Source organism: Aotus nancymaae, unplaced genomic scaffold, assembly GCF_030222135.1.
Source record: "Aotus nancymaae isolate 86718 unplaced genomic scaffold, 86718_ANA_hifiasm-v0.15.2.pri h1tg000040l, whole genome shotgun sequence".
Classification (NCBI taxonomy): domain Eukaryota; kingdom Metazoa; phylum Chordata; class Mammalia; order Primates; family Aotidae; genus Aotus; species Aotus nancymaae.
The window spans coordinates 119,914,647-119,934,740 of NW_026988454.1; the positions used below are offsets into that span (position 1 = coordinate 119,914,647).

Below are 20,094 nucleotides of genomic sequence, written 5' to 3' on the forward strand. Positions count from 1 at the left end.
GCCTGGTCAAGATGGTGAAACCCGCTCTCTACTAAAAATGCAAAAAAATAGCCAGGCATGGTGGTGGGCAGCTGTAATCCCAGCTCCTTGAGAGGCTGAGGCAGAGAATTGCTTGAACCTGGCAGGTGTAGGTTGCAGTAAGCTGAGATCGCACCACTGCACTCCAGCCTGGGCAACAGAGTGAAACTCTGTCTCAAAAAAAAAAAAAAAGATTGGGAGTTTAGGGGATGGGAGAAAGAGGTGATGTCTAGAGGATGCTCACATTCTAAGTTGCCCCCAACACTTTTTCTTTTGATGTTTTCGTCTTTTGTTTTGTTTAACTTTTTTAGTATAAGATATACACAAGATGGCCTGGCGCAGTGGTTCACTCCTGTAATCCCAGCACTTTGGGAGGCTGAAGTGGGCAGATCACGAGGTCAGGAGTTCGAGACCAGCCTGGCCAATATGATGAAACCCCATCTCTATTTAAAAAAAAAGAAAGAAAGAAAGAAAAAGAAATACATAAGATAAAGTTACCATCTTAACCATTTTAAAGTCTACAATTCAGTGGCATTAAGTACATAACTTTTTCTTTTCTTTTCTTTTTTTTGAGACAGAGTCTCACTCTGTCACCTAGGCTGGAGTGCAGTGGCACAATCTTGGCTCATTGCAACCTCCATCTCCCAGGTTCAAGCAATTCTCCCTTCTTTAGTCTTGGAGTAGCTGGGATTACAGGCACCCCCCCACCATGTTCGGCTAATTTTTGTATTTTTAGTAGAGACAGGATTTCACCACGTTGGCCAGGCTGGTCTTGAACTCCTGACCTCAAGTGATCTGCCTATCTCGGCCTCCCAAAGTGCTGGGAATACAAGTGTGAGCCACCACGCCCTGCCTCAAGCCCCCTTCTTAAGGAGGCTTTTCCTCTGTTCTCTGAGGTGAATGGAGGCAGGTGAAGAAATTCAGCACCCATGGAGATGAACGCTGTCCACAGCTGTGCATTTGCACACTGAAATATGTCACCATCCACGCCAGTGCACTTGATGCCAGCTGCCTGGGCAGGAAGCAATTTACCTTCTGAGTCTGTTTTTCTGGGACTAAGATTAAAATGAATTTGCATTTGCCTTCCCTGAATAAACATCAGTGCAAGGGACAACTAAGTAACCCACAGGAGCCCATGTGGGCCCAAGTGGGAAAGAAAAGGGCCAGAGGGGGGCTTGGAGATCCAGAGATAATATGTTCAGTTCAATACTGGAAGCTTCTGGAGGGATGAGGCTGGCCTTTGGGACTTGCTCCCAGGGTCAGACCATGGTGAGTCACAGCATTGCAAGCACTGTGAGGTGGTGGGGGTGTTGTGGGACCCCACTGTGTCGGGAGAGGGACATAAGAAGCCAGGGCTTGGACTAAGCTGTTGTTACAAGCTGCTCCAGAGATGGACTTTCAGCCTGTGGTTTTGGGAGTTAAAACGTTTTCCAAGTGCTTTAAGATTAAAGGGCAGGCCGGGTGTGGTGGCTCACGCCTGTAATCGTAGCACTTTGGGAGGCCAAGGCAGGTGGGTTGCCTGAGCTCAGGAGTTTGACACCAGCCTGGGCAACACGGTGAAGCCCCGTCTCTACAAAAATACAAAAAAATTAGCCAGGCGTGGTGGCATGTGCCTGTAGTCCCAGCTACTCAGGAGGCTGAGGCAAGTTGCTAGAACCCAGGAGGTGGAGGTTACAGTGAGCTGAGATTGTGCCACTGTACTCCAGCCTGGGTAACAGAGCAAGACTCTGTCTCTGGGAAAAAAAAAAAAAAGATCAAAGGGCATAGTGAGTAGTATTACCTTAGGCCCATATAGTCCATCCAACTTCCTCCCACACACACCATTAAGCACTCAGAGTAACCCAGAAGGTGCTACTAGACTTCCAGGGAGCTTAGCCTTGATTGTTGACAATTTTTTCAGTTTTCCATAAGAGAGGATTACAAGATGTAATCCAACTAGCATTGGTTTCCTGGGTTAGGGATATCATCTCAGTTGATCCTCATAATAGCTCTGCAAAGTAGGAACTATTGGCTCAATTTCCTTTTTTTTTGAGACTGAGTCTTGCTTTATCGCCAGGCTGGAGTGCAGTGGCGTGATCTCAGCTCACTGCAACCTCTGCCTCCCTGGTTCAAGCAATTCTCCCTGCCTCAGCCTCCCGAGTAGCTGGGATTACAGGCGCCTGCCACCACACCTGGCTGATTTTTTTATTTTTAGTAGAGCCGGGATTTCGCCATGTTGGCCAGGCTGGTCTTGAACTCCTGACCTCAGGTGATCCGCCCACCTTGGTCTCCCAAAGTGTTGGGATTACAGCCATGAGCCACCATGCCCGGCTGCCTAAGTTTTCTAAGTGAAGAAAATGGGTCTCAGTGATCTGTAGAAAAGGTAAGGTGGAAAGCCTAGGTTTGCACCCTGGCTCTGTGAAGGGATTTGAGGTGACACTGGTCACACACTTAGTATAGGGCTGTCACACAGGAGGAGGATGGACAATGGCTCAACATCACTGTCCTCATCCCACATCTCCACTGCTCACGTAGGGCTACACCGCTGGCAAGTCTGAGCGTGCATGCCAAGACTTTCGATGCTAAATCCCTAGGCTTTCCACTTTTCAATTATGTTGAAGTTAATCAGCTGGCTTTTGAAGGCCTGGCCTCCATCTCATCAAAATCAGAGTGTGCGTACTTGATGGAGGTTATGAGACCATCAGTGGTTGCATGTGTGTGTGACACATCTCAGGAAGTCGTAGGAGACACCCCTCTGATGGGCTGGGTCCCTGTACCAGCCCCTGGTTCCCAATCACTGGCTTTGAGAAATGTTGAGAACACGTATGTTGTTGGTCCTGCAAATCAAGTAAAGGCAGGAAAAAAGAGACGAGTTGATGACTCAAGGCCATTCCAGCTTCAGAATTCTTCAAGAACAAGATGAGTGGTTTGCTGATCCCAAGTGACCAGAGTAATTCTGGGATGGCACTTAGTAACCCAGGATCTCATAGATATTTCTGTAACATCGACTTGAGTGCCCTTCTTGTATATTAAGTTCAGAGGATTAGTACCATCAGTCCATCACTGAATAACAACTGGGCTTACTATGCATCCAGCTTTGGGGGATACCATAAGATATGGTCCCTGGGCTCCAAGGAGCTTCCAGTTCTTACTGTAGGAACTAGAGGGCAATCTGGAGGGCAAACAAGAGTCCCCCCTCTTTTGGGAGCTTGCTGTGGGTTGCTCTGGGCAGCAGTGGGTCAGCGTGAGCTGGTGCAGACAGGGGATGGCTCCCAAGTACTCTTCATGCATTGCATCATTTAGTCCTCACAATTACCCCTACGATGGGTAATTCTATTTTTTTTTTTTTTTTTTGAGACAGAGTTTTGCTCTCGTTACCCAGGCTGGAGTGCAGTGGTGCAATCTCGGCTCACCGCAACCTCTGCCTCCTGGGTTCAAGCAATTCTCCTGCCTCAGCCTCCCGAGTAGCTGGGACTACAGACGTGCACCACCATGCCCAGCTAATTTTTTTTTTGTATTTTTAGTAGAGACGGGGTTTCACCATGTTGACCAGGATGGTCTCAATTTCTTGACCTCGTGATCCACCCACCTTGGTCTCCCAAAGTGCTGGGATTATAGGCGTGAGCCACCGCACCCCGCCTGGGTAATTCTATTTTTATCACCATTTCACAGATGGGGAAACAGACAAAGGGAGATTAGGTAACTTGCACAGTCATACACCTAACAGGTACCAGAGCTGAGATTCAAATTCAGGCAGGCTGGAAAGCCAGAGCCAATGCTCTTAGCCCCTACCCCTGTTCCATCATCCTAGAGGGGCTCAGCTAATCTTCGAAGGATGAGGGATTTTAGGGAAGCAAAATACTAAGGAGTGGGAGCTCCACAGATCTGGGTTTGGTAGTACTGGCTGTGTGACTTTAGACAACTTACCAAAGGTCTCTGAGCTGTAGTTTCCTCATCTGGTAAATGATGATATCCTTTTCTATACAGAGTGGTATGACTGAGATAATGTGTTTAGTTAGAGAACAGTGCAAGGAGTATGATGATGATGATGATGATGATGATGATTGTTATAAATGGAGAGTGGGAAAGACAGGTACAGCTGACCAATGCCCAGCATCACGGATGAACACGGACTACACGTGGTGGTTGAAAAGGTGGCAGGGAAGGAGTTGGTGAGGCTACAATGTGGGATGGGTGTAATAGGTGAGTGGGAAATAACAGTTGGCTAGAAAGCATGAGACCAGGTCGTTGAGAACCTTGAAAACTACCCTAAAATGCTCTACAGCTCTTCAAAACGGCAGGTGTGTGGACTTTGTTGACATATGCAAATGTGTGTTTGGGAAAAAAAAAGTAGGATGCAGAATAGTATGTACAAACTGACAGCTGTGTAAACATATTATAGTCTGTTAAAGCTTAGCGATCAGAAGGGTGTCTGCAGAGCTATTCAAGTTGAGGCTGGGCACAGTGGCTCATACCTGTAATCCCTGCACTTTGGGATTACAGGTATGAGTGTGGGCGGATCACTTGAGCCCGGGAGTTCAAGACCAGCCTGGGAGATGTGGCGAAACCATTCTCTAAAACATATACAAAAAATTAGCCAGGAATGGTGAGATGCATCTATAGTCTCAGTGACAGATGGGTAGATTGCTTGAGCCAGGGAGATCGAGGCTGCGGTGAGCCATGATTGCACCATTGCCCTCCAGCTTGGGCGACAGAGTAAAACCTTGTCTCAAAAAAAAAAATTCAAGTTCATCACTTTTTATTTTTCTATAAATACCTAAAGAAAACTAAGACTACACAGGAGGCCAGGCTGAGGAGTTTGGCTTTTCACCTGTGGACCTCCATGGGGATTCTCTACAGATTCTATTTGTTTTGCTTTGTCGTTCTCATTGAGATGGAATTCATATACAGTCAATCCTCCCTATTTGTGGATTCTGTATCTGCAAATTTGCTTAGTGGCTAAGATTTATTTGTAACCCCAGAATCAATGTTTGCGTCGCTTTTGTGGTCATTTGCTGACATGCACAGAGCAGTGAACATTTTGAGTTGCTCAATGCACACATTCCCAGCTGGACAAGAGGATCCTTTGCCTTCTTGTTTTAGCTATCATACATAAACAAGTGTCTTTTTCTGTTTAGTGTCATGTGTTATAGTGCTATCGGCCATGAGTTCAATGTTAACCAACCAACAAAATATATTAAAGTGTCTTTAAGCAGAAACACAGCTAAAACGAGATTATGGTTATGTATTGATCAGTTGACAAAAATCTTGTGACCAGGGGCTCATAACCACCTAACCCTGTATTTCTCCTAGGAGCAATGGGTCAGTATTTACTAAACCATGTTCATTGCAACTTCATGGAACATAACTATGACAAATAATGAGGATTGACTGACCACAAGATTCACTTTTTAAAATCACCCTTTTATATTTTGGCATATGCACAAAGTTGTGCAACCATGACTGTCACTGCAGATTTTCAAGCAGTAAAATGGCCTCACAGAGCATCAGTTTGAGAATTACTTGTCTTTCTCTGTCCTCTGATTTCTTTCTGGTCTCTTTCAGAATGCCCAGGAAAACCATGGGCTGGCTGTGCCCACCCCCTCAGTTCCAGATGACTTTGCAGACAAAGAAGTGACAGGTAAGTGAACCCTGGGCTAGGGGCTTGTCCATCTTTCTTTCCTCCTAGGGCCAAGCATCTGCCCCGCTTCACAGCTGGTGACAAAGCTGGAGTCCCCCAGGCACAGCCACTCTCGCCATCCTCAGGCCTCTTAATTACTGGCTGCAGTGGGCACAGGCAGTGGGGCTGGGAGTTGAGGACGGCCAGGGTCAGCAAAGGCCCCCTTCTGGTGGGGAAAGGGTGGCGAGGGGACAAGGCCAGAGTAGGAACAACTGCAGCATCAAGTGGGAGAAAGGCCTGGCTTTGAATCCCAGCTCCTCACATATTCGCTTTGGTCCCTTGGGCAAGACGCTTCACCCCTCCTACCTCTGTATCTTCCAATGAACAATGAGAACAACAGTTCAGTTTGGAGGAGTAAATGAAGGGGTGGACGGGATGTAAGTCATGTCTGTCACACCTCTCAGAGGTGCTCAAAACTTACCAATGACTTCCCATGTCACTCAGAGAAAAGGTTCTTACAAGGACTGCTGGAGTCTGATCAGCAGTCTTTCTTTCCCCTCCCACACTGCCCTGCTAAAGCGTCTCCTGTTGCTCCTGAAAAACCCTAGGCACATTTCTGCCTTGGGATCTTTGCACTGCAGACCTCTTAGTTTAGAATGCTCTTCTGTGAGGCATCTGTGTGGCATCTCCCTCCTTCCTTCTTTTTTTTGATGGAGTCTCACTCTGTCATCCAGGTTGGAGTTCAGTGGTGCCACCTCGGCTCACTGCAACCTCCACCTCCCGGGTTCAGGCAATTGTCTGCCTCAGCTTCCAGAATAGCTGGAATTACAAGCACCCGCCACCACGTCCGGCCAATTTTTTTGTATTTTTAGTAGAGACGGGGTTTCACCATTTTGGCCAGGCTGGTCTTGAACTCCTGACTTCATGATCCACTTGCCTTGGCCTCCCAAAGTGCTGGGATTACAGGCATGAGCCACCGCACCTGACCCTTCCTTCTTTGCTCAAATGTCACCTTTCTTGGACTGCCCTATTTAAATTGCACCTGCTCCACCCCGTCCCGTGCTGGCATTTTTTACCATCGCAACTCATCCCCTAATGTGGTAATAATATACTCACACATGATGTTCATTGTTCCATTCAAGCGTACGCTCCCTAGGAGGACTGGTGTTTGTGTTTTTTGTTTTCTTGGGTTTTTTTGCGATGTACCCCAGCTCCTAACTCCTGCCTGACAGTTGTGTGCTCAGTGAATGTTAGATTTCCCCTTTCCCGCTCTTGGTTTCTTCATTTTGAAGTCAGGCAGCTGGGAGGAGCCCTTCAGAGCTTCACCCTCACCAGGTTTGCCACACTGTTAGGGACTGAGAGGAGAGGAGCAAAGGATGGGTATCCCTAAGAAGGAAGAAGACTCTGGGAGAGGGGCTGGGGACCGGGTCCAAGGACAGCAGAGGAATGTGAGCTGCTGGGGCCAGAGGCTCTCAGCATCTCTTTAGCACCCAGATTATCCAGGCCACCTTCCTTCTGCACACCCCTATTCTATCCTGCAGTCCAGAATCTGCCTACGTTATCTATGAGGTGAACAGCTGGGTTCTTAGTAGCTTCAAAGTCTTTAGAAAGCAGGATGTCAGGTGCAGTGGCTAATGCCTGTAATCCTAGAGCTTTGGGAGGCTGAGGCAGGCGGATCACGAGGTCAGGAGTTTGAGACCAGCCTGACCAACGTGGTGAAATCCCGCTTCTACTAAAAATACAAAAATTAGCCGGGTGCAGTGGCACACGCCTGCAGTCCCAGCTACTCAGGAGACTGAGGCAGGAGAGGATAATCGCTTGAACCCAGGAGGTGGAGGATGCAGTGAGCCGAGATCGCGCCACTGCACTCCAGCCTGGGTGACAGAGTGAGACTCTATCTCAAAAAAAAAAAAAAAAAAAAAAAGCAGGAGTTGTTTGTGCAAATTGCTCCCTCCTGCAGGTCTCTCACCCAGTTTTCCTCACTGAGGAGGTCTCTGGCCCCTGCCCCGTGACTTCCTATCTCTCTCCCACTTTCCCTCTCTTACACAGTCTGAAAAGTTAAGCACACATGGTAGGAGTCAAAGTGGTTCCCATTATTAACGGCCTACTAGAGGCCTGGCACCATGATAAGCCCGTTCTGTGTATTAGCATAAATTCTCTCATTTAATCCTCACAACAGCTGTAAGAAGTGAGCATTGACACCATGCCTCTTTGATAGATGATGAAACTGAGGCTTAGCAAGGTTAATTAGTGTGTCCAAGGTTACTCTTCTAGTAAGTGGTAAAGCTGGGATTTGAACCCTGAACTTTCTGGCTTTGCCAAGGTCAAGGTCCCAGCAAGAAACATAGCACACTCAAAGGGGGTAACTGAAGAGAGTTGAGTAAAGAGATGACAGACCAGAGTGTGAGCCTGGTTAGGAGACTCTTGTTTCCTGGGAACAGTGACACCCAGGGACTGAACATAATGGGAGAGGGGCACTCGACAGGACCTGTGTCTGCGGGCAGGAAAGGCAGCTGCTGCCAACCTGTGACACAGCCAGGAGGCAGCCAGAGGAATCAGTGCCCTGGTGCAGGGTAGAGGGTGACTCTGGGGAGGCAAATGGAGGTCATTTCATACAGGCTTCAAAGGCTGTGCCAGGCACAGGTAGAGCACCCTCTCTAAAAAGAAGGGGGACACTGCCAGGACAGCCCAGGAGACTGGACACGAGGCTGCTCCCTCTCTTGGTGTTCAGGAGAAAATGGGCCAATCATTCTCTTGGGTGCCCACCCCTGCCCCTGCCCTGGGTAAACAGAGATTGGCGGGGCTGGTCTGCCTTGTTCCCTCCCCCATCTTTGCCTCTCCTTCTTTCAGGTACCAGCTCATTGGTCAATGGCAACCTCAGACTGTACAGCTCTGTGGGTGACCTGAGGCCTGGGCAGTATGACCAGGATCTGCTCATCCCCCCACCTCCCCCAGGCCCAGCCCCGGGGCCTCCTCAGGACATTTCACAACCTCCAGGGGAGTTGACACTGCCACCTCCACCTTCCACAGCACCCCCACCGCCTCCTCTGCTGCTGGAACCCCCGCCCCCACCCAGCATGGCCCCACCTCCACCCCCAGTATTGGAAGCCCTATCCCCACCACACACTCTCTCCTCCCCACCCACACCTACCCCTCCTGACTTCATTCCCCCTGCCCCACCCTTAGCCTTTCTCACCCCCCCACCACCTCCTCTGCCAGCCCCAGCACCCCCTGCTCCAGCATCTCCTCACACAGTGGGGACTCGGCTCTTTACCCCTGGGGGTGTCACCAAGTGGAAATCAGATGTAACACTAAATGGCAGGCAGGCAGAGGCCACCAGAGCTAGCCCCCCAAGAAGCCCCGCTGAGCCAAAGGGGAGCACCCTGGGACCTACCCCAGAGCCCCACCTCACCTTCCCCCGTTCTTTCAAAGTGCCTCCCCCAACCCCAGTCAGGACTTCATCCATCCCAGTTCAAGAAGCACAAGAGGCTCCCCAAAAGGAAGAGGGGGCCACCAAGAAAGCTCCCAGCCGACTCTCACTGCCTCCCAGCTTCCATATCCGCCCCGCTTCCCAGGTCTACCCAGACAGGGCCCCGGAGCCAGACTGCCCTGGGGAGCTCAGGGCCACAGCACCAGCCAGCCCAAGACTTGGCCAGTCCCAGTACCAGGCAGATGAACGAGCTAGGACTCCACCTCCAGCCCCTCCCCTGCCCCCTCCTGCACCCCCTCTCCCTCCCCCAGCACCCCCACTTCCCCCAGCTGCACCTCCTTTGCCCTCTGCTGAGAAGGCAGCCCCTCCACCTGCAGGGTTTACAAAAAACCCCAAATCCAGCTCTCCGGCTCTCAAACCCAAACCCATGCCCCCCAGCCCAGAGGACACAGCGTCTTCAGCACCTGTGGACTGGAGGGACCCCAGCCAGATGGAAAAGCTGCGGAGCGAGCTGGCGGCCTATCTCTGTGGCTCTAGGAGAGAAGACCGATTCCTCAGTAACAGGCCAAGCCCAACAGTGGCCTCTCAGAGCAAGGAGGGCAAGAAGGGCCTGAGCCTGCCAGCAAAGGACACTCCCCCAGGTGTTCCTGAAAAGAGTCTCGGCAACAGCAGCCTAACAGAGACAGAGGCTCCCTCCGGCCTGACCCTGCCCCCTGTGGACTACATTCCCCAAGACTCTCCCACTCCCAGTGTGCAGCAGATCCGAAATGAGCTGGAGGCCCGGCTCTCTTCATCAGCAGAGAAGGAGGCTAAGCCCAGCATAGGGTCTCTGCCCCCTAAGCCTCGGCTAGAAGTGGGAAGAATCTTTGAAAACGGGGCTGATAATGACAAAATCTCCAAGCCTGTGGCCAAGAATCTGCCACCTCAATCCACCACCCTCCTGCCAACCACATCACTCCAGCCCAAGGCCACGTTGGGACCAGCCACACCACCCAAGACCACACCTGGGCCAGCCACAGCACCCAAAGCTACACCTGGTCCAGCAGCCACAGCACCCAAGGCCATACCTGGGCCAGTCACACCACCCAAGGCCACATATGGCCCTGCCATACCATCTACAGCCACAACTCTGCCAACCACCACATCCCAACTGATGGCAGAGAAGGATGCAGGCCCAGCTGGGAAGCCAGAGAAACTAGTATCTCAAGAAGTTTCCATTCCCTCCCAGCCAAGGGCAGAGGGGTCCCCCTCAGAGGCCACCAGGCTGCCCACACAGGGAGCCCGCTCATCTCCAGCCCTCCCACCAAAGGCATCTCCTGGTAGAGGAGAGGTGCCATGTCTCTACAAGCCCCACTGCCGCCAGAGCAGCCCCAGTCGTGAGGTTGGTGTGGTGATGCCCACCCTGGCCAGAGGAGAGGCTGCAGGGCCAGGGGAGCCCGTGGAGGTGAAGGAGCCCCTGAGGTTGCCAGCCAAGACCCCTGCCCCAGCCCAGCCCACTGATGAACTCCTCAGGCACCCGGTGACTGGGGAGGTAGTGGAGCGGGGCTCGCCGATGGCCCTGCTCCTGGCGGCCAGGCAGAGGGCGCAGAGGGGGAGGCCTGGAGGGGCTGCCTTGGGCCGGTCCTCTCTGCCAGGGAGTCTCCGTGACCACAGCCACGAAGCCGAGGCCAGCTCTGACAGCATCTTCCACAACCAGGGCAGGCCCAACTCCTTCACTGTGGTACCCAAGTTACCCAAGGAGGCTGCGAAGGGCTCCCCGCTGACGACCGAAATACCCAATACGTGGGGGCCACAGCCAGGAAGAGACACAGAGGGCACACAGCCAAGCCGCAGACACAACTGGACAAAGACCGAGCCCCAGGCCCCTGTGGCCTGGGAAAAAGCAGCTCCCTCCAACCCCCTCCAGGGTCGCCCGCTGCCCAAGTCCTTCTCCTCCCCACCTTCTCCATCGTACAAGAGGGAGGAGGAAGAGGAGGAGAAAGAGTTCAACTTCGAGGTCATTCCACCGCCGCCAGAGTTCAGCAATGACGCTGAGCCCCCGGCGCCGGTCCTCCAGTATCTGAGCCGCCGAGGCTGCCCTCCCCGGAACAACTACTCAGACCTGGGGCAGCCCCCGGACGCCGGCCTCGCTGCGCCCCCGGCTCGCGGCTTCTCGCGCTTTCCCGCGGGCACGCGCTACACCGGGGCGGGCGGCCTGGACCGCTTCTCCGGAGCTGGCCGCTCGCTCATAAAGAAGCGCCTGTACGTCGGGGAGCCGCATCGCGACACAGGGCTGTCGCGCGGCGGCACCGCCCGCAGCCTAAGTTCCCCCAACTGCTTCGGGCCACAGCCCGGAGGCCCCGAGATGCGGCGTGTGAACTCGGCGGGCCGCGCGCCCCCCGGAGGCCTGCACGCGCGGAGGCTGTCCCTGGAGGGCGCCGCCCGGGGCGCCGCGGAGGCCAAGCACAAAGCGCCGGGTGGCGCCGACTACGGCTTCGCCCCAGGTGCCGGCAGGTGAGCTACGGGCCCGGCTGGTGCGGGGAGCCGCGAGCAGGGGAGGCACTCAGGCGAGGGCCTTGAAAGGGCTGCCATCGGTCAAGAGAAAACATTTGGTTTTCTCCCCTCGGCCTTGCAGGTGGAACGGGGGAGGGAGGCCTACTTACCGGGAGAGGGCGCTGTTGGCGCCTCCCGTGTTTTTCCCCACCAGCTCCTCTCGTCTCTTTCCCACCCGCTAGATCCCAGCGGTCAGTCTAGGTGTGGGGCCGGGAGAGAGCTGAGTGGTCCTTGGGCGGAGGGGTTTCCCAACACAGAGTTAGATCCAGACGCAGGCCAGGAGTGAAAGCATGTTAGACATGTTCTTCCGCCAGCAGAACCCAGACCGGAAGGGGAGCCCTGTTCGTGATGGTCTTAGGTCCCTCCCCGGGGTCGATAAGCCCAGGGCTTGTGGGGGCAAATAGAGAAGTACAAGCGGCATCTTTTCCTCTCGGTCCCTGGGGGAGATGGGAGACGTGTACCAGCTGCAAATACTAACCTCACATCTCTTGCTCTCTCCCAGGTCTCTCCACACAACCACCCGCTATGGAAGCCCCATCAACACGTTCACCGTGAGGCCTGGGACCCGCCATCCCATCTCCTATGCCTGCTCAGGGGCCCATCGGAAAGCCGCCTCCTGAGCCAGGGGTTCTCTCAGCTCTACTCCAGCAAACTGTGTCTTTAAGTGTCTTTAAGGATCTGAGCACTTGTTTCTTGGTGGTGGGTGGGTGGTACACAGCAGGTGTGAGGCGACCTGACTCAGACACAGAGGAGTCGTTGATTCCCAAAGACCGACGATGAGAAGCAGTGGCCCAGGAAGATCAAGAGTGGGCATCTGTTTCTCAAATGCTGGTGCGGCTTTGGACTGTTACACATGGCGGGTGGGAGGGGAAGGAGGATAGAGAGGAGGAACCGTTCAGGACCTAGGCGCTGAGTTTCTGCCCTCTGGTACTATCTGATTTAGCAAGAGTTATTTAGAAGTTTTACAAGCACGGCCTACTGAGCAGGTTCTGAAAGCAAGGGGTGGGGCCCTGACTCTGAACTGGAACCATGCAGATAGCTGAGGTTGCCTGTCAGGCCCAGCCCTATCCTAGTGGGCATGGAGGGCACCACAGGGAGATCTTTAGCCTCCATCACCTGCCATCCCAAGCAACAGGTGACACGTGGGGTGCCCAGCCACACTGAGATGGAACCAGGAATGTGTATAGCACGCGGAGAAGTACTATGTGTGTGGTGGGGAGCAAAGCTCCCACATGTGGAATGGAAGCCCTTTGCATCGGCCAAGGGCAGAGGTGGGAGATAGATGGTTCATTTCTCTTTGGCCCTGGCCCTTAGCTATAGGGAGGCCTAGATAGAGGAAACTTGGGAAGTTTAGGATGGGAAACAGGGTTGAGCCTTGCATTGCTATTCAGACCTCTGTAGGACTGATTTTGGAGACTGGGCCCAAGGAGCCATGAGTCTTAGGCTTGACTCTAGGGGCCTTACATGGCTGGGTCTCATACGGGATTTGGAGGGGGCATATTTCCTAACACTGATACTACAAGTCACCAATACTATTGATGCTTTAAGATGCTAGAAAGCCTTGGAGAGTGGAGGCAGCCGAGATGGGAACAGAGGTCTGAAGAAGCTTGCTGCTGATGAGGAATGTGTTTGGGAAAGTCAAGAGTGGTAGTATTGGTTGACTGGGCACGGTGGCTCACACCTGTAATCCCAGTACTTTGGGAGGCCAAGGCTGGTGGATCACTTGAGGTCAGGAGTTCAAGACCATCCTGGCCAAATGGTGAAACCCCATCTCTACTAAAAATATGAAAAAAGAAAAAAAGGGTGCTAGGATTGGGCCAGTTAAGAGCAAGGAAGACCTGGCCAGGAGCAGTGGCTCAGGCTTGTAATCCCAGCACTTTGGGAGGCTGAGGCAGGTGGATCACAAGGTCAAGAGATTGAGACCATCCTGGCCAACATGGTGAAACTCTGTCTCTACTAAAAATACAAAAATTAGCTGGGCATGGTGGTGTGCACCTGTAGTCCCAGCTACTTGGGAGGCTGAGGCAGAAGAATTCCTCGAACCTGGGAGGTGGAGGTTGCAATGAGCCGAGATCGCGCCTCTGCACTCCAGCCTGGCAACAGAGCGAGACTGTTAAAAAAAAAAAGAAAAAAGAGCACGGGAGACCTGTCAGTAGGGTGATCATGTGTCCTTTGCCTGGGCAGCCCAGGTTTATGCCTATTTTCCAGTGAATTAGGCCCCTTCCACTTTTAAAAAAAGTCCTGGTGTGGATGATATATGATCACCAAACATATCAGGAAACAATATTCCTTGGTCTTTTCCCTATCTTCAGGTCCTGGTGGGCCAAATTCCAGGGACCAGGACAAGGTAGGCTGCCTCAGTAAAAAGAAAGGACAGGAGAGTGGCCCATTTCAGAGGAGTAGGCTGCTGGGGGCCAGCCAGAAAGTAACTCCTTTTGGGGAGAAAACAGTGGACCTTTATTATTTGTGGTCCAGCCGAGGCACTGAGTTGTCAGGACAGCAGGTGAGCCACTTTAGGGAAGACAGTGCAGGGGTAGGCAGGCGCCCAGATGACCAAGGCCAGACACCCTGATGGAGTAGGGTCTGGGTTATCTGTGTTCAAGAAGCAAATTTCATCCCAGCCCCAGCACTAGCTCTCTCTATATGTATGTATTTTCCCTGTACAATGTTTTATAAAAAGAGATCATTAATTTATCTGCTGTGTTAAGGCTTGAGGGGTAGGGTGTGGACTCTCAGCTGTATATTGCTCTGGGGTGGGCAGGGAAGGGCTGAGTCTCACTTGGCTTGGAAAATAAACAGGCCAGTTTAGACTGGCCTCCAGTTCCGTGGCTGTGGATTAATGACTCGGAACTGCTGGGGTGTGATGAGGCTGGGAGAGCTCAGCTGGGCAAGGCTGAGTGCAGGGTGCTGGCTGAACTGCTGAGCCATTTTGCTGGGCCCAGCTTTCCCTTCTGACCCTCAGGTTTTTTCCTTCTCCAGACCCCTCAAGGGGAAGGAACAGAGCTAAATGTCATAATAAACTCAGTCTCTTTGACTCGGTTCTGCAAAACAGGTGTGATAATAATACCTCCCTCATAAAGCTGTTGTGAAGATTAGACAGTTGTGCATTTGTCTTAAAAGGATTTGGGTAACTATCGGATACAAGACACTATGCTTAGCATGGATAGACCACGATCAACTCGCCCACATGACTCCTGTTCATGGCAAGCTAATAGTCTATCTAGTGGAGGAGAGAGAGGATTGAAAAAGAGCACGCAAAAACATAAGTTACAAGTACTAAGAAGGAAAGGAACAGGGAACGTGAGAGAATAACTGGAGGGTGGGGAGAGGAGTGGATTTACTTTAACAGGGTGGTCAGGGAAGGCCTCTTGTGGTGACATTTATACTGATTTAGGCAAAGCATCCAGCACGTGCCTAGCACTCAGAAGTTGGTCAGCAAATGGCCTCTTTGGGTGATGACTACCTCACATTTTTGTGGGGCCCATCACAGTTTTCCAAAAGCTTTTTTTTTTAAGGCCATCTTAACTTTATAATTTTTTTTAGACGGAGTCTTGCTCTGTCGCCAGGCTGGAGTGCAGTGGCACAATCTCGGCTCACTGCAACCTCTGCCTCCCAGGTTCAAGTGATTCTCCTGCCTCGGCCTCCTGAGTAGCTGGGACTACAGGCGCATGCCCCCCCACACCCAACTAATTTTTGTATTTTTAGTAGAGACAGGGTTTCACCATGTTGGCCAGGATGGTCACCATCTCTTGACCTTGTGATCTACCCTCCTTAGCCTCCCAAAGTGCTGGGATTACAGGCATCAGCCACTGCGCCTGGCCTAATTTTTGTATTTTTAAGAGAGATGGGCTTTCACCATGTTGGCCAGGATGGTCTCTATCTCTTGACCTCGTGATCCACCCACCTTGGCCTCCCAAAGTGCTAGGATTACAGGTGTCAGCCACCACACCCAGCCTGACTTCATACTTCTTAAATATTTTATTTTATTATAGAGACAGAGTCTCACTATGTTGCCCACGCTGGCCTCGAACTCCTGGCCTCAAGCAATACTGCCTTGGCCTCCCAAAGTGCTGGGATGACAAGCATGAGCACTGTGCCCGGCCATTTTTCCATAAAGCTTTTGTTTTTTTTTTGAGATGGAGTTTCGCTCGTTACCCAGGCTGGAGTGCAATGGCGCGATCTCGGCTCACCGCAACCTCTGCCTCCTGGGTTCAGGCAATTCTCCTGCCTCAGCCTCCTGAGTAGCTGGGATTACAGGCATGCGCCACCATGCCCAGCTAATTTTTTGTATTTTTAGTAGAGATGGGGTTTCACCATGTTGACCAGGATGGTCTCGATCTCTTGACCTCGTGATCCGCCCGCCTCGGCCTCCCAAAGTGCTAGGATTACAGGTGTCAGCCACCACACCCAGCCTGACTTCATACTTTTTAAATATTTTATTTTATTGTAGAGACAGAGTCTCACTATGTTGCCCATGCTGGCCTCGAACTCCTGGCCTCAAGCAATACTCCTGCCTTGGCCTCCCAAAGTGCTGGGATGACAAGCATGAGCACTGTGCCCGGCCATTTTTCCATAAAGCTTTTTTTTTTTTTTTTTTGAGACGGCGTTTCGCTCGTTACCCAGGCTGGAGTGCAATGGTGCGATCTTGACTCACCGCAACCTCCGCCTCCTGGGTTCAGGCAATTCTCCTGCCTCAGCCTCCTGAGTAGCTGGGATTACAGGCATGCACCACCATGCCCAGCTAATTTTTTGTATTTTTAGTAGAGACGGGGTTTCACCATGTTGACCAGGATGGTCTCGATCTCTTGACTTCATGATCCGCCCACCTCGGCCTCCCAAAGTGCTGGGATTACAGGCGTGAGCCACCGCGTCCGGCCCCTCCATAAAGCTTTGACATGGTGTCTTCTCTGAACCCCTGCCTGCCAGTTGTGTTCTACAGAGCTGTTTCTGCCCACTACTCACCCCTCCAATTTTTTTTTTTTTCCAAAAAAGAAAACAGAACCAGAAAAGTCATCTCGAGACAATGTTAGAGACAGAGTTGTTTCCTCCTCTGAGTCTTTTATGGGAAAGGGAGGATGACTCATTTACTCTGAAATTTGGGCTTCCAGGAAGGGCCTGCAGTATCCTTGGAGCCTCCTCATTCTCCTGTCTCTCCCCATTCCCCCACCTCTGGAAACCCTGAATGGGGATGTTTTGGCTCCCAGTAGGGCTGGGAGCTCTTTGTCTGGCTTTTCTCCCCACCCTTGCTGCCTTCTAACATTTTCCCCCTCATCTGACATGGGAGGGGCAATGGTTAATCCCGGAGGAAGGGCAGGGCAGAGGACGAGGGCCCCACATCCTGGCTCTGCCTCTGACAAGCTGTGTGACCTTGGGAGTCAGCTGACTCATCGGAGAAGGACGGACTTGGGCCATGTCTGGATCTTAAACTTTGTTGGGTCCCTGACTTCTTTGAGAAACTGATTCGCACTTCTCAAGAGGCCGTACATGCATTTTACACACTATTTCAGGCACCCCATAAATCCTCCAGATTCAAGCTCCTTAAGTGACAGTGGTCAAGGTACCCACTAACACTTACTTAACCTTGACAGTTTGGAAAGTTCCTTCTCTCTCTCATTTACCTGTGATGATCCTCTAAAATGTGCTGGCCACGTAGTACTCCTAATTCCATTTTGTTGATGAAGAAATGAAGGCCCCAGGAAGAGACGTGAGTTGCTCAGAATGACCCTTCTGCCTGGAAACCCTGCTCTTTCTGCATCAATCATCACAGCTGCCTCCCTCATAGCTGCATCCACTCTCCCCACCCACTTACCCCTCCCAGTCCTACCCAAAAACTTTACCTCTCTCAGAGTGGTGGTGGGGGAGAGGCTGAGTAGGCTAAAGCTACTCTGGTGCCAAAAAAGGTTAATGGGCATGGGCGGGGCAGACGTTCCCGAATCAGATTGGCCATGTCTTGGTTTCTGAAGCCTTTTCACTGTTCCCTGGCTCAGAACCCCACCCTGCCTCTCTTGTGAAGCCCATCCTGGCCCAAAGCAACAGCGAGGACAGATCCCAGGGAAAGCTGAGCTGGAAGCCTGGAGCCTGGCGTCAGCAATATGTAAAGGAGCCTGTCCTGGAAAAGGTCAGGCTCAGCTTTTGTCAGGGCCAGGCTTGTTCAAGGAGAGAGGCATCCTCACACTCCAGGTAAGCCCTTCTGTGCAAAGCTGTAGGACAGAAGTGACTCCAGAAGGAGTGAGGGAGAGGCCACCTCCCTGCTGAGCTGTCAAGCAGGCCTGCCCCTACCTGCTCACTCACCTGCCTAACCCTGGCAGCCTGTGGCCACTTCCATTTCTGCAGTTCAAAGGCCATGCTGGCATCCCGTCATCACTCAGCTGTACGGGATGGGTGGGCACTGGCACCATTCAGAGAGCCTAGGCCTCCTCCCTCCGAAGCCCCAGAGATGGCCAGATGCTGCTGGGGCCTCTGGGATGCTTTTCACCAGCGATGTGAGAAAAAGTGCTTTTCTGAGAGAAGGGAAGAGACCAAGGCAATTTATTATGAATGCTCCCTTGTTGCAGGGATAATCCTGTGCTCCTCTGCCCATTCCCCGCCCCCATCTGGAAACTTCAATCACATTTGGCACAGATGAGCCACTCCTCCCTCCTCCCCCTTCTTGAGAATCAGTCTCTGAGCTTCTGCAGAATGAGGTGCTCCGATCCTCTGTCTTCCACACTGGCTCCCTTCCTCCCCTAGGTGTCTCCCTGTCCACCCTGTCCTTGGCTCTCCAGGCCTCCTTCTCTGGTTTCTTCCTCAGAAGACAGTGTCACCCCCCCGCTCACCTGCACCAGGGGTCCACATTTCTAACTTTGGAAGTGCCTCCTGGACATGTCCACGTGGGCACCTGGCCATCCACTGAAATCCAGCCTCTCCAAAAGGGCTGATACTTCCCCTACTTCCTTCTCACACAATTGTGTGGCCAGAGCAGCCAGACCTATGGCTCCAATACCACCAAATCCTCATTCCCGCCTCACTGCTTGGGCCCACTTGGCTTCCCCTAGGCCAGCTCGCTGTAGGCGTGCACCACCAGGCCTGGCTAATTTTTGTTTGTTTGTATTTATTGTTTATTTATTTTGAGACAGAGCCTCGCTCTGTTGCTCAGGCTGGAGTGCAGTGGCGAGATCTCAGCTCACCACAACCTCCGCCTCCTGGGTTCAAGTGAGTCTCGTGCCTCAGCCTCCCGAGTAGCTGGGACAACAGGTACACACCTCCATGCCCAACTAATTTTTGTATTTTTTTTTTTTTACGGGTGAGACGATCATTTATTTATTGGACAGGGCAAGGTCATTTAAAGAGAGGAAACATATCCCAAAAACATGTGTTTACCTTGGTGTTACAGGCATTGATGCTCACAACAAACAACATTACTCAAAGCATCATGAAAACAGGCCACATACAACCAGGAAGATGCTCTCAAGCCACTGAGAAGCCACAATGCTTAAGAAATAATCATCAGAGTTACAGAGCATAATAGTCTCCAAGATTCACTGCTATGCATATTCTGCGGCTGCACAGTATTTGGCTGGTTCCCTGGTTATTGAGTCTTCCTATATTTTAAAGAGCCTTGACTGGTACACACTTCTGAACATTAATGAAGTGAAGGCTTAACTAGCTCACATTATCCTATTTTTGAACTACCCTAGGCAATAATCGACTGTCTCATAGTACTGTAAATAAAATTCTGTACTTAGTACATTTAGCAATGTTACAATGCATCCAAATCACCTTTAAGTCCTATGGTACATACTTGAAAAAGACAGCAGAAACTCATTGGTGTAAATGAAAAAAGAAAGTTGGGGAGCTCACCTGGCCCGAGGTATACAAGCTGCTAGCAAAGATAGACACAACTGAAAACTACTTTGTCAATTATTTGCCAAGTGACTTGGCCTGATTTTTAGCAGGACTCTTCCTGCCTGTGCAGGCAAAGATTTCAACAACCATTCTATAGACTAGCCACAATACTATAAGTAGTAGTATATCATGAATGCTTCCTTATGAGAAAAAACTATTAGCATAAGATTCACAGAGAAAAACCTGTTAGGTATGTGGCCCTCCTGCCTGAAATCTATTGATTTCTACCAACCACTCCCTTTCACAGCAATAACAGTTCTCAAGATGAGAATTCACTCCATATAGAAAACCACATTTGGGAAGCCAGTTCCAAAAGACCAAATATTGTAGAACTCCATTTATATGAAATGATCAGAATAGGCAAATCTACAGAGAGAGAAATAGATTAGTGGTTGCCAGGGGCTAGGGGGTGGGTACTGGGAGAAAATGAGAGGTGACTGCTTAAAGGTGCAGTGTTTCTTTTTGGGGTAACAAAATGTTCTCAAACTGACTGTGGTCACGGTCACACAACTTTGTGAATACACTAAAAACCACTGAATTGTACCCTTAAAATGGGTGAATTGTAAGGTATATGAATTTCATCTCAATAATGTTACAAACATATTAAGAAAGGAAGACAGCCCCTAAAGAG

At 51.3% G+C, this 20,094-nt stretch overlaps 2 protein-coding genes across 2 annotated transcripts in view; one reads left to right on the forward strand and one right to left on the reverse strand.

The window, feature by feature from the left end:
- The window catches only part of CUNH6orf132 (chromosome unknown C6orf132 homolog), a 41,796-nt gene extending 27,183 nt beyond the window's left edge, over positions 1–14,613 (forward strand). The window contains exons 3-5 of the mRNA XM_012448655.2: positions 5,563–5,638; positions 8,468–11,540; positions 12,082–14,613. Of these exons, the coding sequence (XP_012304078.2) occupies positions 5,563–5,638; positions 8,468–11,540; positions 12,082–12,199 (3,267 nt within the window). The 3' untranslated portion in view covers positions 12,200–14,613. The remainder of the gene's footprint in view (positions 1–5,562; positions 5,639–8,467; positions 11,541–12,081) is intronic.
- TAF8 (TATA-box binding protein associated factor 8) overlaps positions 1–20,094 on the reverse strand; it is a 72,131-nt gene that overhangs the window by 1,048 nt on the left and 50,989 nt on the right. The gene's annotated exons all lie outside the window — the stretch shown is intronic.